We start from the raw sequence: 26,833 nt of genomic DNA on the forward strand, positions 1-26,833 counted from the left end.
CATTCCCTCTATTATCACAACAACTCACTATCAAAATTATTTTTAAATATTTCCTATTCATCATTCATATAACATTAACTTTAAAGCCATACTGACATCTAATATGAGATATTATTATTATTATTATTATTATTATTATTATTATTATTATTATTATCCAATTGTAAGTTCATTTAGTCATAACTATTTGACTGCTAAATCTAGCAAAACATACATACATACCTGTAACAGATTGTGACTTTTTAAGAGGAAACACGTGCTCTTAATCATTAAAATGATAAATTACTTACTTAAAATACCTCTTATAAATTCTGATAAACACCCCATTCATAGATTTTGGAACTAAAGCAAAGATCCTTTCAAAATTTCAACCAAAATTTGCAGTTATTTGTCTCCAATCAAAACCTCAGAAAAGGTTCTGCACAGAAAGCTGTCACTAGTAAAATTTATTAACAATGCTCAAAGCTCGCAGTATCTGAATAGGAGCCGGTTGACCAAGAGGAAACCGCGATGAAGCCACATGTTTGTGAAGATGGCGTGTCTTTCGCTGCATCATAATTCATTGCATGTTCAAATAATAAAGATATTAGCTTCAATCAAAAACTCTGAAAAGTTTTTGATTTTGTCGCAACCACCTTGAAAATTTGGATAAAGTTAATGGTTGAAGGCGTTGGTGCAGACATGGATTTCCTTGGTGTTCTGAGGAAGAAGGAGAAAGTTGAGTTAATGAAGAATCTATGCAACTCAGAGGGGATCCAGAATGACCACGGCGGGTTGAATTCAGCCGTTGCTGCAAACGCTGCAGAGGCGAAGGATAACAGCAAGAATGCTCAGAGGTCTGAAGATTCGTTCAAAAACTCTGTTTGCTGAGAAAGGGGAGCTTCATTTCCCAATTAAGAGATGGGGTGATGTTTGAAGAGCACGGTGAGGAGGAAAAGGTTTCCCTTCTTGGATTAGGACTGTTAATGGAGTTTCTAAGCGCTCAGTTCGAGAGCGCATTCCTCTGCCACTGGATCTCTCGGTTGTTGGAAAAGGTTCTAGTTCCATTAATTTATTCCCCATCCAGTCCGGTTTTGGATCCCCAATAGGACTCAAGGGGGGATTCGACCACAAGACGTGGTCAGATGATGATCAAGCCGTTTGTTATGGACATGTGACGAGTTTTAGGTGTGGATTCCAAAGGATAGGATAGTTAGTTGTACGTTTATTTTCAGCTAGTTTCTTGTGTTCACGTAGGTCTGTGATGTTAATGGTAAGTAAGTTTATTTTTTAATCCAGGCAATCTCGCGCACAATTGACAATTTTCTACGGTGGAACAATGAACGTTTACAACGATATTCCTGCTAATAAGGTATGGGATTGACTGATTTTTGTTAAGCGTTGGAAATCGTAATTATTCCGAAATGGGGGGTTGGAAAATTTGGAGAGTTAGTTTAAGTTGTTTTAATTTTTGTGTTAAGTTATATTTTGGAAAAGATGGAATTTAGTGTTGGATAAATTTTGAGTCAATTTAAATTCACTGAATTTCGTAGTTAAATTATATTTTGGTAAAAGTGGAATTTAGTGTGTATGTACATGTTAAGTTATTTTGATCTAATTCCTAATTGGAAAAGTTTAAATATCCTTAACCATATTAAGTGTAATCAAGTCAAATCAATCAAATTCTAAATGATTCATAAAAAAAAGCCGCTTTTCCCTCTCGCTACCTTAAATCGGCAAGACCTAGTTTAGGCCAATAATGGCATCTGTTTCCTGGTACAGGCTCAAGCCATGTTGTTAATTGCCGGCTGTGGAAATTATTATAATTATCCAATTATTCCAGTTGCCGCAAAGCGCCATGAATTGCAGATCACTGAGCTGAAAACATTAGTTCCTCGTGTGGAGTTATCGAAGGGGTCACGGATCCAGCACGCACCTGCTAGTTGCAAGATGTACGCAGGTAGGACTAAGGCCGCCAGTTATCGAGGACCATCAACATATGAGATAATACAATTATTGTTTTTGTCAAACCTTCGTTGGCAAAATCAAGTAATATTTCTGGATGGCTATTGGCATGAACTTGTTGAACGTTTTTGAGTGTCTTTTCTGAAATTATGTGAAACCATTTGGTGGAGCATTTTATAAATAAATTTAGAATTTTGAAAAATTTTAATATTTCTTAGTCGCATTAGTTTGGGTCACACCTTCCCCTAATCGAAAGGACAACCACCACATAAAATTCATTATCGGTCTACTTGCTAGGCTTATCTTCAACCAGTTGTACAACCAACTAAACTAAACAACATATAAATTACTTCATAATAATTTCACTATAAAGACTACTGATTCCTGGTCATGCCTTTTGTCAATGACTTATGATCAGATCTTCCACTAGCAAGGAAGTATTCTCTTCAGCGATTTCTGGAGAAGCGTAATCACAGGTACCATAATTACTTCTTAATTGTCATTCTGGTTTATAAACATTATGCAGCCATGTATGGCGAATGTCTATTGATGGCATGTCCCCGTAATATATTGCATCTTGAAATTTTCTTTTACACGGGGATGCAAAGTCGCATCTTGAATTTTTCTTCTACAGAGAGATGTAAAGTAGCATATATTTCACCAAATTACAGTAAATACATTGTATCTGAGTGCTTATTCCGAACCCATCATTCTCATCTGTCAGCAATTGAAGTTCTCACTAAAAACTAAAAATAGCAGTGCTGTCATCTGTTGTGCCGTGCAGGCTGAATTCCAACGCAACGTCTCTATATAGTACGGTAGCTGCAGCAGACGATAGTAAATTTCAACAATATGTAATACAAGTCCCTCTTATATTTCCAGAACAACAATTTATTGCGGATTTTGGTAATACATTAATACCTCTGTGTATTCCCGTTATTCATAGCTATTTATAGCGCGTTCATCTAGATTGCCCAGTTCTAGTTACTGAAGATGGCTGACCAGAACTACATTCTGTTTGGTTCGTATTTCATAAATTTCTTGAAAATGCAAAAGCAGGTGTTCTTTGCTGCATTTTTCTCATGTGTTCTGCAACACGTCCCCACTACAACGAAATCTAGATATTTAGGAATCCTACACCTACATAACTTTCCTGAATCATGAATAACTTTCCTGAATCGTGAATAAGATCTAATGTCTGGTTTTCATACATAACTTTCTTTAATCATATCCAAATTATGGTTTTTATATATTTATATTTTACAAATATGGATAGTACCTTGGCTGATACATAACTTTCTTTAATCATATCCAAATTATGGTTTTTATATATTTATATTTTACAAATATGGATAGTACCTTGGCTGATACATGAATTTTCTTAATCATGTCCAAATTCTGGTTTATAAATATCCAAAGTAACTTGGCTCATACATAACTTTCCTTAATCATATCGAAATTCTGGTTTTCATATATTTATATTTTACAAATATCTAATGTATCTTAGCCTCCCATCAATGGTCTACCCACATGCCACAGCTGCCCACCTTCTATTAAGCTGCCATCTCTTCTCGCCTTTTCTTATGTTCTTTTTTCTTAACTGCCACCTCTCCTAACCACCATCAAGCCCATAGTTCATAGCTTAGTTGCATCAAAGAAAACCTATGTTGCCAAGAAACGTGGGTGCGGGGATGGGGATGGGGATGGGGATGGGGATGGGGACGGGACGGAGACGGAGACGGGGACTGCATTTTTGGAAACAGGGTGCGTGGGTTCGTCGGGTAATATAATAATATTAAATTTTAATAATTATATTTTATAAATTATAAATTTATAATTAATAATATATATGAAATTTGAATTTGTATATTTTTTCAACTTTAAACAAGAAAACTTTGAGAATGTTGTGAGAAATTGGCAGATTTTGATACTTAATATAGCCATTGTCCAAAATAGCTCTTCGCCATTTAACAGCATCAGCTGATTACAGCTTATGGTTGGTCTCAATCCTACTTTCTATTTGACCGAAAATGTCTGAACCTGTATGTGTGCATTTATAGTTTATAATTTGATGGTTATTTGGCTCGGGAATGAATGTTTCATTCCAATTGATTTACAAGAATCTGCAGGCTCAAATTACAGAGTAAGAGGTCTCTTTTCCAATTCTGGTTTGGATGCCATATATTCTATGTTCTCGACATAAGTGACATATTTAGCTTTTAAATTGAGTTGTTACAATTGAATGTCCATCTGTATAGAGAAGGGAATTATTTATTATATGTTTTGCCAGCTCAATGTTATGTGTCGATGGAAAACATTGCAATTAAACTTGCTAATATGCTCCAAGGAGCCTTACAAATTAGATGGTGGCTATGTTCCGTTACACAAAGCTCATCGTTGGAACAGAGAACACAGGTATACAAGCCTGGATTTTTGGTTTTGACTAATCACGAACACCTATGGCATTAGGGATATTGCAGTAGTCACTGCTAGTGGGCAATTGTGATCCACTTACAATGAAAGTGTAATGCAACTTAATGTAGTTGAGCCCCTGTGGGTGTTCACTGTTCAAATGTGTAATATAAATTATAATGCACCTATATTTTTCACACGCGGGTCTTGTGAAACTTTTTCATGGAATAATAAAATTGAAAATGAAAACTCGTAAAAACCACTGTCGTTGAAGCTACTCTGTCCACTGCTGCTGAAGCTACCCACTGCCCATTGCTGCTGAAGCTGCCCACTGCCGCCAGAAATGGTAAACAGGGACAGCTCAAGCCTCAACCAAGTGGAAAAAACTTAAAAGTTAAATGAAATTAGTAATCAGTGATCACGGTGTTTGTTCTTCTGGTATGTCGCGGTGCTTTGCGGCCAAGAATAATCACGTATCACGGTATCAGTCTATCAGATATTTGCTTGCATAAAGAGTTAAAGTCTTAAAGATTTAGGGTTTTTAAAGTTTTTTACCTTTGTTATAAGTTATTTTTTAAATTTCAATAAAACAAATTATTTGAAAATTAAATTTTTAATATAGTTTTTTTTATGAAGAACCCAAAGAACCCGAAGAACCCAAAGAACCCAACCCGAAGAACCCAAAGAACCCAACCCGAAGAACCCGAAGAACCCAAGAACCCAAGCAACCGAAGAACCCAAGAACCCGTTAAAGGAAAAGAACCCAATTTTTTTTGAAGAATCCGGTTCTTCATGGAAGAACCCGATTCTTTTGGGTTCGTCTGGGAAGAACCCGTACCTGAATCCGGTACTTGGGTGCAGGAACCCGGGACGGGTTCGAGAACCCCACCCCCGGGTGCAGGTACCCGTGCAACACAGAAGAAAACCAACATGGTTTGCTACCTAACAGACCTGGTTTGTATTAGATCTTGTGGTCCAAGGAAGGGAAAATCAAGAATCTACTTTGGTTCCTTGGTATCCAAAGTATGTTTTCATTTAATGTCATAGACATATAGAATAGGAGAGACAAAACCTATAAAGGCGGATAGAGTTGCAGTGCTGGGAGTAGAATCAATTTCATTTTGAAAACCACAAGTAAGGGTTTCGGTACAGGGTTTTTCGAGCCCCTCCCTATTACTTGATTTCCTCATATCTTGCCACAAATGAGAAAGCATGAGATATAAGTTGGTCTTTCTGACCTAAAAAGTGAGGGTGAATGGAAGTTCATTCAGGTAAGCATCCGACTACTGACATTTGGGTAGATACCTGAGATAGCCAAAACTGACATTTGGGTAAATACTTGAAATAACGAAAACCTGCCATGTTCTTATTTGTGGTTGTTTCCTTTTCTGCTTGTGCTTGAGAGCCTTTTGAGTGGAATTAAAAGCATTTTGATTTTTTTCGTTGCATCACCACCTAGCCAAGCCAAAAAGTACAAAGAATTCAGCTTTGACAAATGGAGATCCGAACTCGATCCAATATCTGTAGTGCAATGGAAGCCACAAAAGAAACAGGGCAAGCTATTGTTATAGCGATTCAACCAAGCAAGAAGAAGATGGAATCATCCAATTCTTTGGTAAGCATCTTCATATGAAACTCTTCCTAAAAACGTAAACTTATGCTAGATTGCTACAAATTAATAGGAAATTAAGAAGTGTGAACATGAGATTACATCAAATATTGTTGTTGCTCAGGAACAGAAAGAACAAGAAGAACATTTTACGTCAAAACCACACATAGATACTCCTCTCAATTTCATTTATAATATCATAATATAGGAAATTCATCAAATCCAATCACAAAAGCACCAACAACTTTTGGATAATCCACATGATTAAAGAGTTTAAGAAAGACGAGTAGTTCCTGTTGGAATATTAATTCACGTGCGTTGTTCCAAGAACTGCAAACACCTGAGCATGATTGCCTCTACCTTCTAGTTGGGATTGGAGATGACTGGAGCGAGAAGGGATTCGAACGATTCGCTGCTGCCATACTCAGTGTTGGCGGACGTGGACAGCGACGGCAGCAGGAAAACAGCTCAGCAAAACCGTCGTGAGTTATCGGACCGCCTTTGGTCTGCAGGTGGTTTTCGTACGCTCTCCTCCGACGCAATCAGTTTTGGACGCGTGGTCCTCTGTACGTTTGCAAAACCACTGCTCTATCGGAGCCTAACGTTCAGCAAATAAGGCCTCCCGAAATCTCCGTCAATCGTCCGATTGCAAGGCTCGCTGTCCACCGTTGATCAAACCCAAGCTGCGTTCAGACATGCATTAAATGAGATTGCGTGGCTCGCTGTCCACCGTTGATCAAACCCAAGCTGAGTTTAGACATGCATTAAATGAGATTGCGTGGAGTAAAATCAAACTTTTGTTTTGACCGCCGACTTGTCAATGAATTAATTTATGAAGTACCTTCGCCATGCTGAGAATTAAATGGCAGTGGTAGATAGTTGGTAGAAGATTTTTTTATTTATGGCACGTAAATAAAATGTTTGCTTTGGGAGTCGTTTTTTATATATGTTTTGTTTTGGGTTTATATGATTGAACAAAGAAACAAAAGGGCTTGCTGCAGCGAAAAACCCAAGTTGACTTCTGTGAAGAACATCGTGACTTGCACAACAGTGCAAGGGTTCATTTTACATAACCAAACACAAAGGGCTCGTGGCTGTAATGATTTATTAGCACATGGGATGAATGAAACAAAAAGTCTAGCGGCAGTGAAGCAAGGTGAGTATGCATCGCACAACAGTGCGTAGAGTGAAAAGGGGCAGCGTATGTTAATAATTTTGTGTGGAGAATGAAGCACAGCAGTGTGATGAAATGAAATACGCACAGCAGTGCGAATTGCAGAGGCAAGGCAGCAGCGAACATCTAAGAGAGGCATGCACAACAGTGCCATCATAGAAAAACAGGGGGAGCATTGTAATAAAAAATGGAAGCACACATTGCAGTGAATGCTTTGTTGAACATGAAGAGCAAGAAAGGTGCAGCAGCGCGACAGTAAAGGAGATTTTTTAATGAAATGTAAGGAATTACATTTACAGCAGTAAATGTAAGTAAGTTTTTTTATTACAGCAGTATATGTAAAACTCTGTTTTTACAGCAGTAAATGTAAATGAGATTTTTACACACAGCAGTGTAAAATCTCAGAAGGAGACAGAGTAAATACTTGATTGGTTGAAATGTATTGTTGGTGAATCCCTCTGTTAAGAGGAAGACTATTTTTGTAACAGCAGTTTTGTAATCCCTCTGTTAAGAGGAAGACCTTTTTTTTGTAACAGGCAGTCATATTGATGAATGCAAAGTTTTTTTTGGGTGTGAAAAATTTATGTTCTCAGAAAACAAGTTAGCTTCCCTGTGCAAAAGATCCTGTAACAGAGAAACAGAGCATTGTCTATGTGTGCAGTTTGTTTGTTTGTTTTTGGGATTTTACTAGAAAAATACCCAACAGTGGTATCAAAGCATTGTTCTGCTCTGTTAAATTTTGTTCGGAATCATCAGAAATTCCCAACAGTTCCATACGCACTAATAAATCCCATCTCTTCAATATAGAGAAAGCACATCACCGAGCCATTGAAACCTTGATGCACCTAGGTTCTATAATCAAGTTCCACCAATCATATATACCAATTAAAGTCCTTTCCTACCTTGCCAGGGAAAAGAAAACCAGGGTAAATAACCGAAACTCTTTTCCATTTAGCTAGGTGCGTTGACCAATAAGCATGCATATCTGCAAATATGTTGATATAGTATAATCCAAAATGCTTCAATGTATAGCTTCATACTAGGAGCTAAAAACAAAGATAATATGATCACATTGGCCTCGAAGATCATATGAGCTAAGTTATGCCTTGCGGTTAGATGTTAACAAGAAGATGACAAAGAGTTCCCCTGAATTTTCTCCTAACCACCTTTGAACCAAATCTCAGAGATACAAAAACCTAAAAAAAATCAATTGAGGATTGTTTTTGTGTCGTGTCACCAATGAGATTTCCTCTAACAAATATCCAATATTCATATACTAAGTTCGAATGCCCCTAGGATATTCATATACTAAGTTCGAATGCCCCTAGGAATAGACCACATTAGACAATGATCTGAATGGTACAAAACCCCACCGACTAGTTAGCTAGAGTCACAGTAACAAGGCTCTTCAACATGCAGATGATTATTATGAAGTTTCATGCATATAAAGGCTTGCAACGTTATGGGCACATTGCATGAAAATTAATATTTAACTAAATTAAATACACAATACACAGTGAATAATTAATTAGTAGCGTTTTTTTAATAGTTACCATCTGAACATGCACTATGCCACATGTGGGGCATCTTGCATGTAAGATGTGTGTTCTTCACCGCCTGGATGACCTTACATCATGGGACTCATGTGTTTTCCATTTGCGCCATCTTGTCATCTACCTTCGAATTGGCCTCTATCTACTTTGAATAAAATACTACAGTCTATGAAATCCATTGCTAGAATAAACTGCATTTATTAACAATTGAGTTGACCTCTAGTCCCTACAAATATCGAAGTCATTTTCAATTTTTTCGAAACTTGCCTTTTGTTTTGTTTTGGCCACCTTTTGAAATTGGTTTTTTTAACACAGTAATTTCCCCTAAAATGAATGAAATATTTTCATTGTATCATTATTTATTGTTGGAAACATTGTATTGGGTGTAAGGAATTATGATGATTATGGGCAGTACAAAGCCATTGTTAAGGCGTGGGTTGATTAATCATTACAGGAATCCGAACGAGGAAAAAACAGGAGAGGATGTTATTAAAGGACTTACTTTTTTTTCTCCATTTTCCGAGGTTACGGTGAGCATTAAAAATGTTTTTTCCTTCTTTTAGTGATACAATTTTATTTGTTTATAGGTACTAGTAGGTGTCGATTTCTCTTCTAAACTAATTTTGTTCCACAATTTACTTCATAGGGGGTGAAAATTTGGTTTGTAGCTATCATCTATGCTATTACGGGATGTCGAGGGAGTTATGTTTTTTGGTATCAACATATGTATCATGTTATGGGGTACTTTATATGATGGGTTCTATTCATATTCTCTGTTGCACAGTGATTTTCATCATGGACCATGGTACTCTAGTTCTCATATATTTGAAATTTATGAGATGAGTTATATTCACTGGAACATGTTCTAGTTATGTTAAGGATTATTGTTTTTTTCAAAGTTATATCGTTATAAGAGTGCATAGATTCTCATTATAGGTGCATCCTTAAATCAATCAAGTAATTATTTTGTATATCTTTCTGAGTCTGCCTTTCTCAAACGAGATATTTGAGTCTTGGATAGAACAGAGAAAATATATCAGTACATTTATATTGAGGTTATTCATTGCATTCATATGGTTGTTGAGTTCTATTTTCTTGGATTTCTTAATATGGCATGTTCCACGGTTTGCAATTGTATATATTATTTTGTGTTAACCTTTTTTTAAGTATGTATTTTCATTGTATTATGGTTTCTACTGTTGCATCATAACTATGGCAGTTCTTCTAAAATAATTTGCTAATGTGAAGCATTTATTTCCATGATAATCAATTTTGAAGGACCGAGTGGTTATTCATTGTTAACTAGTTGGATCCCTGCAGTATACTATCAAAGTTTCTTATTCGAGTTAAGTACTGGCATACACCACTCTACACTTATTTTTCTATAGTACTTCATTTTATGTACCTTACTTTTCTGGGGAGTTGTGCAACCATTGGCCTTATTGAGCTTCCCTATGCAATCCCTAGCATGGCAGTGGTCTATAATGTTTTTTGTCAATCGTTTGCAGAAATTTTCTTTATTTATAGTGTTTATACAAATTTAGAATATTTATAAGGTGGAGCTAGACTTTATTGATCTCATTGAAGCATTCGATGAAGGGAAATATATGCATAACAATTGTGGATTAGTATAACTGAGCTTTGAACACCAACACTTTGAAAATTAATACTTCTTTGGTCTTGTTTTATTGCTATTCTTACGAGGGTTGAATCATTTCTTGGGAAAATCTAAACATTTGTACTCTAATTTATAAAATAATGCATAAACTAGCTACATAAAATTTTGTTTGAGTTATCTAGTAGATTTTATAATCTCATGCAGGATAAAAAATGCAATAAATTCTAGTCTTTGTTTCGTTTTTTACTTGGTACTATTCCCATTTCTGTTGGCATGTGAGAAAATATCCTTTATATTTTTGACAATCCTTCTTACTTTTTCCAATCTTATCTTTTTGGAGGTTTCTATGGCATATTTATTTTTATCTTTGTGTAAGCAAATTATAATTTTACATGGTTGTTTTATAGCTTCACATTGGATTTTGTGTTTTTGTTTCAGTGTGCCCTCTAGTTTTCTTGACTCTTCAAAAGGAAGTCATCGGAAGAAGTATTTTAATGCTTTTGAATTCAAAATGAGGTAGTTTTGTTGGTCTAGATTGATTCACAACATTAAACATGAGGAAAGCCCTACCTAGGTTTTCTGCTACTGCTATACTAGTACAATTACCACAACAAAAGAGGTTAACCTGGAAGCTACTATTGGAAAGGAAGACGAGGAAAGGCACAAACTTGACACACAAAAACAATATGAGTTTCTTCTCTTCTCTTTTGATCACACAAACTTGATTTGATTTCAATGAACCCAATGTGGTGTATTTATACTTTTTAACTAACGACTCAACTGATGCTAACTTCAACATGAAAACACATACTAAATTGAACCTTTCCGAATATAATACTCAACTCACACTCTAAATCTAAAATGCTTAGCATCTAGGAGTAATTAACTATTTTTAACACTCCCCCTTAATTACAACTGCTAAACTAAGACATGGCTCATGACAACTTAAACATGTTTGTTGGTCTAAGTGTCATCTAGGCTTACAATGCCTAAGTTTCCTCTGTGAAACTAAAATACATATTTTGCTAATGGCTTGGTGAATATATCAACCAATTAATCACTCTATTTACAAAGTTTTAGATAAAATTGTCCATTTCTCACAATTTCTCTAATAAAATGATATCTTGTGTCAATATGATTTCTTATTTGATGAAACACACTATGCTTGGATACTATAATGGTTGAGGTATTTCCACAATAGATTATTTTTTATGCTTGCTTTTTCTGTTGAATTCCATCCAAAAGTCTTTGTAACCATACTGCTTGGCATGTTGTTGATGTTGCTACTACATATTTTGCTTCTGCTAATTAAAGTATCACAATAGTTTACTTCTTAGATGCACATAATATAACACTTGAACAAAGATGAAACACATAACAAAAAGTGTTTTTCCTATCATCCAAACTTCCTACAAAGTTGTTGTCAGTATATCCAACCAAATATTTCTTCTTTGTGCTTACATAAAATATGCGACAATTTGTAGTTCCTGCTATGTATCTCATAATCCTTTTTCACCCTTTCCAATATGGGTATTTTGGAGAGTCCATAAATCTAGAAATAAATCTAACTCCTTGAATACTATATGGTGTTGTATTTGTGAGATACATAAGGCTACCAACCAATCTTTTGAATAGAGTTGGATTGACATCTGATCCTTGGTCACCCTTACTTAAGTTTGTACCTATCGCTACTAGTGTAGGAGAAAGTTTACAATTTTCCATTCTAAATCTTTTCAACAATTCTTTTGCATATTTATTTTGAAAAATAAAAATCCCTTTCCCATTGCTTAAATTATATGCCAAGAAAATTTTTCATAGGACCATGATCTATCATTTCAAATTCTTTCTTCATTGCTTCTTTAAACTCATATAATTCAAGATCACCAATATAAATCATAGTATCCATATACAAGCAAACAATAAAAAATTGACCATGCTCATTTACCTTTGTGTACAAGACGGGTTCAATATTTCTTCTGCTAAATCCATTTTTGAACATATAACTGTCATTCTTCTATACCACGTTTTTGATGGTTGCTTCAATCCAGAAATTTATTTCTTCAATCTGTAAACTTTGTCTTCATGACCTTCGACTTCATAACCTAGAGGTTGTTGAACATATATTTCTTCTTCTATTATGTCATTCAAGAAATTTGATTTTACATCCATCTAATACACTTTCCAGTTATTCATTTTTTTTTGTGCCAAGACTTCTCATACAGTATCAAATATAGCTACTGGAGAAAAATTTTCTCCAAATTTTATTCCTAGTTGCTACAAAAATGCCTTTGCTACAAGTCTAGCCTTAAATATGCCAATCTCACCTTTTTCTTTCAACTTTATCTTGTACACCCATTTCACAAAAATGATATTATTTACCTTTGCTAAACCAACTAAATCCCAACTATCATTCTTCTCTATAGATTCTATTTCTTCATCCATAACTTGCACCCAATTCTAATATTTGATAGCTTCTTCAAACGACGAAGGTTGAAATGAAAACAATGAAAAATATAAAGTAACATCCAAATCATCATAAATATCTTGTAGACATGAATTTTTTCTCTTACCATTTCATGATTCATCACTTGATTGATAGATCAGAGTATTCTGGTCTGTTGATATACTTGAAGATCCATGTTGTTCATAATATCTTGGATTCCTTATTGGCATGACTTTGTTTGTTGTCTTCTACTGTGATCTTTGCTACTCTTTTTTTGCTACATCCTCTTCTTCCGTGAGTGGTACTCTTACATCTTGTTTTGTCTTGATTCCCATTCCATGACTCTTTTTCTTTGAACACACTGTATCTGTGGATTATAGTCTTTTTCGTGGCAAGTTTATATAACTTATATGCTTTTGATTGCTCAATATAATCAATAAATATGAAATTTTCACTTTTATCATCTAACTTGTCTCTTATCTCTTTAGGTACATGTATTGCTACACATCCAAACACTCTCGGATGAGATACACTACAAGGCATACCTAACCATGCTTCTTGTGGAACTATGTTCATCACGCTCTTTGTAGGATATTTGTTTATCACATAAACAACACACGCAACAACTTCTGCCCAATACGCATTAGACAAGTTTCTTCCTTTCAATAGTTCCCTTGCCATGTTCATAATTGATTGGTTATTTCCCTCTTCTACAACATTCTCCTACAATGTCTGGTTGTAAACTGGCTTCTAATTCCCTATTGTTCGTAGTAAGCATGGAATGAATTCAAATAATATTATCCACCAAGATCTTATCTCAATACATGATCCGATTATCACTTTGGTTTTCTACTAGGGATTTAAATTCTTTGAACTTTTCAAAAGTTTCATACTTCTACTTCAAAAAATAAATCCATGTATTTCTACTGAAATCATCAATGAATGCGAGGAAGTAATAAATTTCACCAATCAACTATGTTCATATAGGTCTATATGGACTAGCTCTAGTGGCTACTTTTCTTTGTATGCAACTCTTTTAAGAAAACCTTCACAATGTTGCTTTCCTAGGATACAACACTGACAAGTACTATAGGGTTCTTTGATGGGAGGTAATCCTCTAACCATTTGCTTCTATTGTAACAATCTTAAACCAAAGAAATGAAAATTTCGAAACCAAAAGTGTCATAACTAATAATCATTAGAATATGCAACCATAAAATAACTGACCTGACTTTTGTAATTGATGATTAGATTAAATATTATTTTGCCCGTCATCTGCACCTTCATTATCAACTACTTGCTTGTGGTATTGTTAGAAATAACACAATCTTGTCCCTCAAAAATAACTATGTATCCTTTCTACATTAACTGAACAACACATATAAGAGTATGTTTAAAACCAAGAACATAATATACCTCTGAAATTATCTTCAGCTCCCCCTGCTTGGTCATAATGTTGACCACTCCCTTTCCATCAACAAACACATTTTTGTTAGTCCCCAATTTTACCTTTGTCTTTACAGATTGATCCATATTTGCAGCCATATTCTTGTTTTTGAAAATAGCAACAAGAAATGCTAAAAATAGAAATTCTATAAATAGCATTGCTATAAATAGAATTTCAGGTACCAGTGTTGGAAATAGCAACAAGGAATGATAAAATAGAAATTCTAAAAATAACATTGCTATAAATAGCATTTCGGGATAGATTCCAATTTTAGTTAGTCCCTGAACTAAAATTGAGAATTAAAATTCGAATTTGATCTTAGAAACTGTTTGAAAAATAATTAATTAATTCATCTTGAGTTAATTAGTTGGAGAAGATAAAACAAAGTCTATGTGAAGACATGCAACAATTATCTCTTTGATTGAGGAAGTTATCCCTTAATTAAGGAGATCAGGATGAGTTGTACTTTGAGTTGTAATTAGTTAGCTTAGCTAATTGAGTTAAGTCCAGTTAGATTAGTTCCAACAATTTGTGGAACTGATTGTGAGTTCAGTTAGTTAATGCATGCATGCATGTAACTAGTGTACTTCAGATAACTGAATATTCTCTCATAAATAACTCACGCATGTTAGTTCAGTTAGAGACCTAGTTGAGATCAGAGGATGGGACAGTGTACTATCAGTTGGAGGAATTTTCCTATATAGGAAACTTATCCATGCAGAAGGAATCATCTCCTTTAGGATTGCACAATTATTTCATATGTCAGTGTTGTGTGTGAGGTGAGAATCACACAGGTTGTAGCTGGGGGACCCTGGAGAAACTGCGCAAGGAAATAGGATGCTTGGAGGATTGAAGGAAGGCATATGTTGTGTCTATTTAGTCTATGAGCAGTATAGAGGGATTGTACTGAGAGTTGGATAGCTTGTGATCTAAAGCTTTGTGTAATTCAGAGATATTTCCACTTGTATGATAATACAGATAGCGGGGTTTTTAGTTGAGGCTTTCCGCATGAGTATTCTTTTGTGTTCATTTGTGATTGATTTCCTCTTCATCTGTTATATGTGTTCTATTCGATCTTGTTCAAAATCAATTAAGCTTCCGCAAGTTTGTTTGTAGAAGTAGATCAAGTATTTTACTTTAGTATATTGCATTATCAGGGGATCTACAGTCAGAATTTCTACATGGTATCAGAGAAAAGGTGATCAAAGCGGAGAACAGTATACAAAGAAGGGAGAAGTTCGAAGTTTAAAATTCCTGATTATAGAAATCGAATTCTTATCACATCTCAAATTTCACCAATGGTGTTCAACAGTTTGGGACTCGAGTATGCCCTGTATGGAATCTTGAATTATATAGCCTAGAAGGATCGCATGGAAGTAATATTAGAGGACAACGGTTTGAAGGACTTCATTGATCAAGAAGTCCCCAAGCCAGTAGTTGCTAATGCCCAATAATTGGTGGAATGGAAGAAATGTGTGGCTAGATCGAGGAGGATTCTTCTAGGGGGAGTTCGAGACTACATTGTCTCGAGTCTCCATGGGAAGGAGACACCATTTTAAATGTGGAAAACATTGAGGGATCTATATCAGAACAACAACGATCATAGGAAGCTGGCGCTGAAAGACAAGCTTCGGAAAATCAAGTGTGAAAAGGGCGACACGATCTCTACATATCTGTACAAGCTCACCACCTGCAGGGATGAGATTGGAAGTGTAGGAATCATGAAAACTGATGATGACATGGTGAGTCTTTCTCTCCTTGGTCTTCCTAAGAGCTGGAATAGCTACGAGGACTCAATGAATGGAAGAGAGAAACTGCCAGATTGGGAACGACTATGGTCGGATCTAATGTAGGAGGAGATCAGGAGGAGCACCAGAGATGGTTCCTCATCCAGGGAGGATGAAGAAAATTTCTCCTTAGCGAGTAAGGCAAGGAAAGGGAAGGAGAATGATTATCATCCCAAATCGAGTTCTTCTCATGGTGGGAAGAAGATTGACAAATATAAAGTGAGATGTTTTAATTTTCATGAGGTGGGCCATTATGCAACTAATTTTCCATTGAAGAAATCTAAGAAGGGATCCGAATAAGGATCTATAGGTGAGGCATTGGCCTCTTAGTTCAAATTGGATTTTACCCTCATCGCATGCATGGTTTCATTGATGATGGGTTGTGGTTGGTTTCTTGACAGTGGAGCCTCATTCCACATGACCATCGATAAGAGTCTATTCAGTACCTTGGAGGAGAAACACCTCAAGATACTCATAGCGATGGGTAATGATGAAAAGTATAGTGTTTTAGGTATGGGCACGATTTGTTTTCAGAGGGAGCATGGAGCTCGCATTACCTTGACAGATGTGAAGTATGTGTCAGGACTGAAGAAGAACTTCGTATCGATCATGATGTTAGAAAACAAAGGCTATGATGTAGTCTTCAGTAAGGGAAAGGCTTTCCTTAGAGACATCACCATGAGATAGGTGAAGCAGATTGGTTCACCAGTCAAGAGCCTGTATGCTCTTGAGGTTCAAGATGCATGCAAATCCTTGAGGATCAAGGCAACTATTGGGGACTTGGTGGTGGAGAGGGAGAGTACATTACCTCTCAACATGCAGCGCCAGAAGAAGTCTCAGACAATTATGGAGGAGCCACAATTGGTGAAGCAACTTCAGGAGTTTGTGGAGCAGCCACAACTGGAGAAGAGGAGAGGAGACCGAGTGGAGGCATCCACTCATGCAGAGACCTCTAGTAGGGGGAAATTTTGAGCCAAGTGGGCCGAGGTATCACATGCATCCATACCTCCAGGTGGTAGGTGGGGCGATGTGGAGTGATAGTCCCAAGAAGGCTGAAATAGGGGTAGGATCCTTGAGGTACCTAGTCTCTTTGATTAGACGTTGCTACGGGAGCCTTGACGAGGAGTCGCAAGATTGGCTAAGTGGGTAGAGCTAGATGCGGATGGAGCAGCAGAGAGAGCTACAGTGCAGGAGTCCCAAGACAGTGCAGAGCTAGCAAGCTGCAGCAATGCGAGAGGCACAGGTGTGTTGCACCAATGCAAGATGGCACAGAGAGGTGTGCAACGGTGCAAGATGCAGGGAGTTATTACAGTATCGCAAAGGTCAGAGACGGAGCACTTGTCAGCGACAAAGGGAGCTTCAACATTAGAGGGTGTTTCTTGCATCAATAACTGAGTTGCAGTGCAATAGTGGGCAACACGATGCAACATGATGAGAGGAGGTACAGTGCGGATGCAGTGCTGGGAGACAAGAGCAGTAGCAACATGAATGCAGTTGGGGGAATCAATTTGATTGATGCAGTCAGAGATAAAAGTGACATAGGCTAGAGGAGTCAGATACTGAAGAGCACAGAGGTGCAGAGTTTTCAGTCGACAAAGGCAATAGCAGTTAGAGACTTTGATGACAGAGGCATCATTCTGATTCAGGTTGGATATTTTTTGTTTCTAGAGTTGTTGGAGCAACAACACTAGGGAGAAGTGTTGCATGTAGAACATTCCAAAGGTTCAGGATCGGGTTCGAGTTGAATGTCTTTCTTGTTGAGAGGGAGTGTTGAAAATAGCAACAAGAAATGCTAAAAATAGAAATTCTATAAATAGCATTTCTATAAATAGCATTTCAGGTACCAGTGTTGGAAATAGCAACAAGGAATGATAAAATAGAAATGCTAAAAATAGCATTGCTATAAATAACATTTCGGGATAGATTCCAATTTTAGTTAGTCCCTGAACTAAAATTGAGAATTAAAATTCGAATTTGATCTTAGCAGCTGTTTGAAAAATAATTAATTAATTCATCTTGAGTTAATTAGTTGGAGAAAATCAAACATGAAGTCTATGTGAAGACATGCAACAATTATACCTTTGATTGAGGAAGTTATCCCTTAATTAAGGAGATCAGGATGAGTTGTACTTTGAGTTGCAATTAGTTAGCTCAGTTAACTGAGTTAAGTCCGCTTAGATTAGTTCCAACAGTTTGTGGAACTGATTGTGAGTTTAGTTAGTTAATGCATGCCTGCATGTAACTAGTGTACTTCATATAACTGAATATTCTCTCATAAATAACTCATTCATGTCAGTTCAGTCAGAGAACCATTTGAGATCAGAGGATGGGACAGTGTACTACCAGTTGGAGTAATTTTCCTATATAGGAAGCTCATCCATGCAGAAGGAATTATCTCCTTTGGGATTGCATAGTTATTTCAGAGGTTAGAGTCATGTGTGACGTGAGAATCACACGGGTTGCAGCTGGAGGACCCAAGAGAAACTGCGAAAGGAAATAGGAGGCTTAGAGGATTGAAGGAAGGCATATGTTGTGTCTATTTAGTCTATGAGAAGTATAGAGGAATTGTACTAAGAGCTGGATAGCTTGTGAGCTAAAGCTTTGTGTAATCCAGAGATATTTCCACTTGTATGATAAAACAAATAGTGGAGTTTTTAGCTGAGGCTTTCCACAGAGTAATCTTCTGTGGTCATGTGTGATTGTTTTCTTCTTCATCTATTATATGTGTTCTATTTTATCTTGCACAAAATCGATTAAGCTTCCGCAAATTTGTTTTTAGAGGTAGATCAAGTATTTTGCTTTATTATATTGCATTATGAGGTGATCTACAGTGAGAATTTCTACACTTGTATCCAGTCATGTGGTTACTGCAACCACTGTCTAATAGCCAAACATTATGAAAAGGTTCATGCATAATATGTCTAGCCATGAACATGGAGTCACAATTTTTTGTAGTGACATTAGCTCTCTACTTTCCTTTATCAACTATCTTCTAATTTCTACAACCACACACATAATGACGAAATTTGTTGTAATAATAACATCAAACATTTTATTTGCCGACTCTTTGATTGTTGTTGAAGCTTCTGTTATTTCTTCCACTCTATTGTTCCTACTCTTCTTTTCCATCTCTCTAACAACCACTTCTTCCACCTCGTCCTCTACCTCTCAATCTACCTCTGTCTCAACCTCTGTCTCTTAATATAGAAACCTGACTTTTAAAAGTGGCTTCAAAGGAGGAATCCTTATTTTTGTCTTTCCTCGCCTCATGGGATAGAAGTGGTCCCATCAATTCATCAACTGCTAACGTTTTCAAATCCTTGGCTTCGACAATAGATCCTTCTACAACATCAAACTTGGTAGACAAAGATATGAGGACCTTCTAAATCATTATCATCATAAATCTTTTACTACTTTATAATAGTCAAAACTTGATTCATGAATAAATACATATCCTCTATTTCCTTCATCTGTAGACTTTCAAAATATCTCCTAGTATTTTGTAACTTAACAACATTGACTTTTTTCATACCTTTATATCTCGTCGCCAAAGTCTCCCACATTGTATTCGCTGAAGAGATGGTCATAATCTTTTGGAATACTATTTGGTCCACTCCTTGTTGGGTAAGTTGCAATGCGTGCACATTCTTATTTTTTATTATCCTCAATTGCTCCCTTTGTGCATTAGTGAGGGCTTGTTTTGATTCTTCATCCTTAAGTTCCAGAAATCATTTATTTGTAGAGTTTTAGGCAAACATGATCTAATTCTCTATAGTATCTACAAAATATAATTTTAACTTTATTTTCCAAATAATATATATATATATATGTTTTTATTTTAGTTTCTAAATATTTAAAAATAAATTTTAATGTATTTCCAAGTGAAATATTATACTTATAACTAAATTAACATAATATTTAATTATTTGTCTAAGTTTTATATTTATTGTTATGTTTTGTTTAATGTAATTAAATATTTTACATTTTAATTAGTACATGTTACATGTTATATAAACTCAATTCAAACCTAATAAAAAAAGATAGTAATCATTCATCTCATTATTCAAAATAAATTCATTAAAAATAATTAATATCACTCTGAATATTTAAATTAATATTATATTTTTCTATTTTTAAATAATATAAATATTTTTAATTTTATAGATATTTTAAAAAGTTTTTGAAATTATATTTAAATTGGGAAAAATTTATCTTAGTTCTATTTAACAAGGGCTTAAGAAAAACGAATCTTTCAAGATACAAAGTTATTTTTAAGTGTAAAATTTGAGGGAAAATTTGGATTTCTAAACATTTAAATCCTTACTTGAAAAATCTCACATTAAAATGGATTTATCCTCTTTTAAATAATAAATTATTGACTATATTAATATAAATTTCAAATATGAAAATATTCTTATTTTTATTTTATAAAATTATATATATATTTTTCAAAGGTAATATACTTTTTTTTTAATTATATATGTGTGAGAGAGATTATTGTAAATATTGAATATTTATATGCTTGTTAATTAAATTTAAGTAAAAATTTCTTAAATCAAGGAGTTATAAATATGAATAATTATTTTAACTTATATAGTTAAACGGGTCTTAATTTATACATATATATATTATATGAGTTAAAATTTTGTATTTCCTGCTTTCAGAAATTTATATTCATGGTAGAAGAAGTTTGTGCTAGCCTACCATTAGTGAAACTATACCCAACAGAAAATTTCAATTGTTTCAAAATATGAAAAGAAAATATGGAATTTTTTGTTGCCTGAAGAAAAACATGAGATTTATCTATTTTGTCACATAATCATTCTTCTTCATGGAGCTAAGGTAGGAAAGCATAAAAATAAACTATAGGTAGAGAGGAAAATAAGCATGTATGTTTTTTTCTCATAATCAATAGCTTTGAATGGGATGGGATACTTGTTACTACCACGAGAAAAGCCAAGATCAATAGGATGTCCCATTTGCTATTTAATTTTTACAATTATGCATTTTATTTCCATTAGAACTTGTTTCATTTTATTAAGAGATAAGATGATCTCGTGTTTGGTCTCATTTTGATCTACAAACAGTCTCCCCAAGAAAAAGTTGATATATGAGTAGATGTCAAATTTGTACATGTTGTAATTATACATTCCCCTTATATGACCAACATTAAGAACTCAATCTTCCAACTCAGTGAACACCTCAACATCTATAAGATTACTTTGCTCATTGGAAAGTTCCCTTTTCATTTGACTAATATTTTCTTGGTTTGGTTGACGGGTCAAATCCTTGTAGAAAGTGGTTGAGCTTTGGGCTTGGATTTGGTCTTTGGAATAGCCTCTATGTTGGTAGTAATTTGTTTCCCTCCTTACTCTAGATCTTCATAGGGGCATGACAACCAACCAAAAATTTGAGAGGTTTGTGGTAGGATTGAGTGGTCTAGCAAGTGTGGAGGAGCCCAAATGCCACTCTCAAACCTTACTAAGATGTGCTAGAGGTGGAATCACTTCTAGGCCTGGAAAATTTGTTGGAGAATAACATTGGTGAAACCAAGAGTTAAGGAAGAAAATAACCAAAGACTCTGAAGATGCCTATGCACAACAGGTCTTCTTTGATTTGGACGGGGCTTGCCTAGGGGATGACACTATGTTGTCGACTTGTACATGTGTGAGGTATGGAGTATTGCGTGCCCAAAAGGAATGTAAAAGTATAGAGAACCATTGTGTTGAGAGGGAGGATGCCAACGATAGCCTAGGAAGAGTAAATAGTTGGGCTAGGCCAACATTTCCCTCTTGATCATTGAGCTAGTAGTTTGACTCCCCCAGCTAAAATTCCATGGTACTAGGTAGGAGATGATGCGCCTGTTACATGCTTTAGAGAATTGAGAAGAAAGGAATTCCCAACGCATGAGGATTGGAACTTGATTTTTGAGGAAACCCAACTTTTTTGTGCTCCATATTACTCCTTTCTATAAGTATCCCTATGTGGTCTATGAAGTCTTGGCTGAGTACCCATTAATAGATGATCATTGAATGTAGGACAATTGATGAGATTTTTCCCACCATCCATATCCATGAGAGCTATATTGTTAGAAATATAAAACAAATGCAAGTCCCATGGAATCCCTTTTTACATGGATAACCATGTTAAATAATGAATGCAGTGTAGGCCCACAAGGTGGAGAGATATTATGGTCATCTGTATAATTTGCATGTCTTAATTGAAACACTGGAGGGACTTGTTTTCATGTCATAGTAGCTCGGTCATGAGTTAGTGTGGCGTAACAGCACAATCCCCATATTTTTTGACTTGGACACCCCATTTGGGGGATGTATCTTGTTGCATTAAGAATTGACATTCTAGCTTGAGAGAAGATTCAAGAATGGAATACCAGGGGGAGGAGAGATGATTGAATTGATTAGAGAAACCATTGTTAGCTAGCTTATTTTCTATTTCATTTCCCATTCGATGAATATGGGAGGGGATGACAACATGGGTTGTTTAGATATGGGAGGCTACCAACTGTAAAATACATTTGAATATCCAACATCGTGAGACCTTTAATAAAAGAGAGCCATCGAGGATTTTAGACATCATTGCGATTATGAGTTTCATGTCTCCTTAAACAATAACACTAGAATATCCTTATGTGATTGTGATTTTTAATCATTTTTCAAGAGTTTTTTTTGTTGAACTACACTTTTAATGTACTGCCCCATATATGCATAGAAGATATAAAGGAGTGAGTTGACATGATCTTTGAATGTGCCCCCAAATCTTACATGGTCTAGGTTACCTTTTGAGGCCCCATTAAAACTGAGCTTCAAGAAGTTATTGTTGGGAGGAGACTAGATTGCAAGTGTGAAAGTGAGGCTACGAGTGACACTAGGAGATGTGAGGGTGCCTAGATGAAGATGTGAACTTTGTAGAATGAGAGTTTTTACTCTTTTGATCTCATAGTCGTGACCCCTTGATGATTTAACTGCAATTGTTTCTCGAAACTTATATACATATGTTATTTAAATTTATCTTTATAGGAAAATTTGTTTATAATTTTATTAATTAAAAGTAATATTTATTATTTATTACTTTACATTATGTTTTATTATTATTATTTTTTAATTTAATATTTGTTTTAAAGACACCATCACATATTTCCAATATTAATTGATAAATACTTAGACCCATTTACAACCACTACAACACCTCTTCCACTCTATTATTACAACAAACACCACCTAAATATTGAAATCATTTTTGAAATATCCCCGTCCAATATTCATATAACAATCACATTAAAGTCATATTAATAACTCTCTTACAAATTCTGACAAACACATCGGATTATAGATTTTCGAACTAAAGCAATGGTCCCTCTCGGAATTTCTATAAAAGTTTACAGTTATGGTCCTCCAATCAAAGCCTCACACACAAAGTGTCACTATTAAAATTTATTAACAATGGTCAAAGCTTGCCGTATTTGAATAGGGGCCAGTTGACCGAGAGGAAAACGCGATGAAGCCACATGTTTGTGGAGATGGCGTGTCTTTCTGTGCATCATAATTCATCGCATGTTCAAATAATTAAAGATACTCGCTTTAATCAAAAACTCAGAAAAGTTTTCCTCGCCTTTCCGGCAAACTTGGCGTGATATCGAAGAAGAAGAACAGCGAGGTGTTTCTTTTTCCGTCAAGGGTGGGAGGCGTTGGTGCAGACATGGATTTCCTTGGTGTTCTGAGGAAGAAGGAGAAATTTGAGTTAATGAAGAATCTATGCAACTCAGAGGGGATCCAGGATGACCAGGGCGGGTTGAATTCAGCCGTTGCTGCAAGCAATGCAGAGGCGAAGGATAACAGCAAGAAGGGGAGCTTCATTTCCCAATTAAGAGATGGGGTTATGTTTGAAGAGCACGGTGAGGAGGAAAAGGGTTTCCCTTCTTGGATTAGCACTGTTAATGGAGTTTCTAGGCGCTCAGTTGCAGAGTGCATTCCTCGGTCACTGGATCTCTCCGTTGTTGGAAAATGTTCTAGTTCCATAAATTTATTCACCAACCAGTCCGGTTTTGGATCCCCAATAGGACTCAAAGGGGGATTCGACCACAAGACGTGGTTAGATGATGATCAAGCTGTTTGTTCTGGATATGTGACGAGTTTTAGGTGTGGATTCCAAAGGATAGAATAGTTAGTTGTACGTTTATTTTCAGCTAATTTCTTGTGTTCACGTAGGTCTGTGATGTTAATGGTAAGTAAGTTTATTTCTGAATCCAGGCCCAAGCAATCTCGTGCACAATTGACAATTTTCTACGGTGGAACAGTGAACGTTTACAACGGTATTCCTGCTAATAAGGTATGGGTTTGACAGATTTTTGTTGAGGGTTGGAAATTGTAATGATTCAGAAATTGGGGAGTTAGACAAATTTGGAGAGTCAGTTTAAGTTCACTGAATTTCTATGGAAAAAGTGAATTCAGTGTTGGATAAATTTTTAGAGTCAGTACAAGTTCACTGAGTTTGTAAGTTAAATTATATTTGAGGAAAGTGAAATTTAGCGTGTATGTCCATGCTGAATTATTTTGAACTAGTTCCTAATTGGAAAAGTTTAAATACCTTTAACCAAACTAAGTGTAATCAAGTGAAATCAATCAAATTTTAAATGATCAATACGAAAATAGCCGCTTTTCTCCTCTTCCTACTTTAAAATATTGGCAAGACCTAGTTTAGGCCAATAATGGCATCTGTTTCCTGGTACAGGCTCAAGCCATATTGTTAATTGCCGGCGGTGTAAATTATTCTAATTATCCAATTATTCCAGTTGCCCCGAAGGGCCGTGAATCGCAGATCACTGAGCTGAAAACATTACTTCCTCGTATGGAGTTATCGAAGGGGTCATGGATCCAGCACGCACATGCTAGTTGCAAGATGTACGCAGGTAGGACTAAGGCCACCAGTTGTCGAGCACCATCAACATATGAGATAATACAATTTTTTTTTGGTCAAAACTTCGTTGGTAAATTCAAGTAATATTTCTGGATGGCAATCTATTAATCCTTATTGGCATGACCTTGTTTAACGTTTTTGATTGTTTTCTCTGAAATTATGTGCAACCATTTGGTGCAGATTTTTATAAATAAATTTAAGATTTTGAAAAACCCTAAAACATTGTATGATATTTTTTTGATGGCATTTAGTTTGAATCACACTAACTTTAAATTTTTTAGATTTTTTTTAAACGTCTACTTCCCTAACTGTCTGAAGACACAATCACCATGATTACTAATCTTCAACCAGTTGTACAACCAACTAAACTAAACAAGATATAAATTACTTCATAATAATTTCACTATAAAGACTACTGATTCCTGGTCATGCCTTTTGTCAATGACTTGTGATCAGATCTTCCACTAGCAAGGAAGTATTCTCTTCAGCGATTTCTGGAGAAGCGCAAGGACAGGTACGATAATTACTTCTGGTTTACAAACATTATGCACCCGTGTATGGTGAATGGGTTGTGCCAGCTGAATGTTTATTGATTGCATGTCCTCGTAATATATTGCATCCTGAAATTTTCTTTTACACGGAGATGTAAAGTTGCATCTTGAAATTTTCTTGTACAGAGAGATGTAAAGTTGCATATATTGCACGAAAGTACAGTAAATACATTGTGTCTGAGTGCTTATTCTGGACTGTCAGTAATTTAAGCTCTCACTAAAAACTAAAAATAGAAGTTGCTGTCATCTGTTGTGCCGTGCAGGCTGCATGCGAACGTAAAGTCTCCATATAGTACGGTAGCTGCAGCAGATGATAGTAAATTTCAACAATATGCACCGTCCCCGTCATCGGCAATACGACTGGACTAGAATTCTTTCCGTAATTTTTGGCCACGCAAGTCCCTCTCAGATTTTCGAGAACAACAATTTATTGCGCATTTTCATGATACATTAATACCGCTGTGTATTCCCGTTATTCATAGGTATTTATAGTCCGCTAATCGAGATTGCCCAGTTCTAGTTACTGAAGATGGCTGACCACAACTACCTTCTGTTTGGTTCGTGTTTCATAAATTTCTTGAAAATGGAAAAGCATGACTTCTTTGCTGTATTTTTCTCATGTGTGCTGCAACACGTCCCCACTACAACGAATATCTAGATATTTACGAATCCTTGTTATACACTTTGCGTTAACTTTAAATATTTGTTTGTTTGGAGAAATCGATCGCGACATCAAAAAGATCGCTGCGACTAGGTCCGTGTTTGATTTTACATATTCTGCATGCGGGATATAGATATAGATATTATATTTCCAGAACTATATCGATTACTAGTCTATAAAATTATTGTTAGGGGTATAAAATGTGAGGTATTAAGTACGGTGGATATTTTGAAAATTTAGAAATATTTGTCAAGGTTAAATGGGTTTGGAAAATATCAAAATGTTCATAAAAATGAAATTGAGAAAATTTTATATTTAGTCTAATTGTGATTTTTCATATCTATATGTCTTGGCCCTCGAAATATTTCCAATATATATGTCTTGGCCCTCGAAATATTTCCAAAGTGATTTGTCCCAAAGCAATTTCGAAATATTTCTAAAGTGATTAGTTACAAAGCAATTTTTCATATGTGGGTTTGGGCTCTTGAAATAGTTTCAAAGTGATTAGTCCTTTTTTTGGCATTGGAGGGATTTTAACGATGGCTATAAGTTGATTTGCAATTAATTTGATGTTTGACACGAAATTTTCTTACTTTACTAAAATTTAATCAATTTTTTTTCTAAAATTTTAATCGAAGTTTTGGATGGGATCTTTTATTGGAAATTTCACCAAGCAATTTTAGATATTTAATTTTTTTGT

General features: G+C 35.5%; 1 protein-coding gene and 1 pseudogene across 1 annotated transcript; both read left to right on the plus strand.

Moving 5' to 3' along the window:
• Positions 1-657: 657 nt before the first annotated feature.
• LOC149176782 (uncharacterized) lies at positions 658-6,581 on the plus strand (annotated as a pseudogene).
• Positions 6,582-23,579: 16,998 nt separating this feature from the next.
• On the plus strand, positions 23,580-26,086 carry LOC149176783 (protein TIFY 10b-like). Its single transcript, XM_089423192.1, has 5 exons — positions 23,580-24,143; positions 24,255-24,333; positions 24,736-24,913; positions 25,378-25,435; positions 25,736-26,086. Exons 1-5 carry the CDS (start codon positions 23,704-23,706, stop codon positions 25,839-25,841), a joined length of 861 nt encoding a protein of 286 aa, XP_089279318.1. The 5' UTR covers positions 23,580-23,703; the 3' UTR covers positions 25,842-26,086.
• The last annotated feature ends 747 nt before the right edge of the window (positions 26,087-26,833 follow it).

Source organism: Pinus tabuliformis, chromosome 4_1 (assembly GCF_031772625.1).
Source record: "Pinus tabuliformis cultivar Carrire ecotype Pingquan chromosome 4_1, CPIR1, whole genome shotgun sequence".
Lineage (NCBI taxonomy): Eukaryota > Viridiplantae > Streptophyta > Pinopsida > Pinales > Pinaceae > Pinus > Pinus tabuliformis.

Excerpts from the sequence above, each read along its gene's own strand:
- LOC149176783 (XM_089423192.1), top strand. The coding sequence starts at position 23,704 with ATGGATTTCCTTGGTGTTCTGAGGAAGAAGGAGAAATTTGAGTTAATG. Across the intron at positions 24,144-24,254 it reads GGATATGTGACGAGTTTTAG|GCCCAAGCAATCTCGTGCAC; the intron begins GTGTGGATTCCA and ends TTCTGAATCCAG. Across the intron at positions 24,914-25,377 it reads TAGTTGCAAGATGTACGCAG|ATCTTCCACTAGCAAGGAAG; the intron begins GTAGGACTAAGG and ends ACTTGTGATCAG.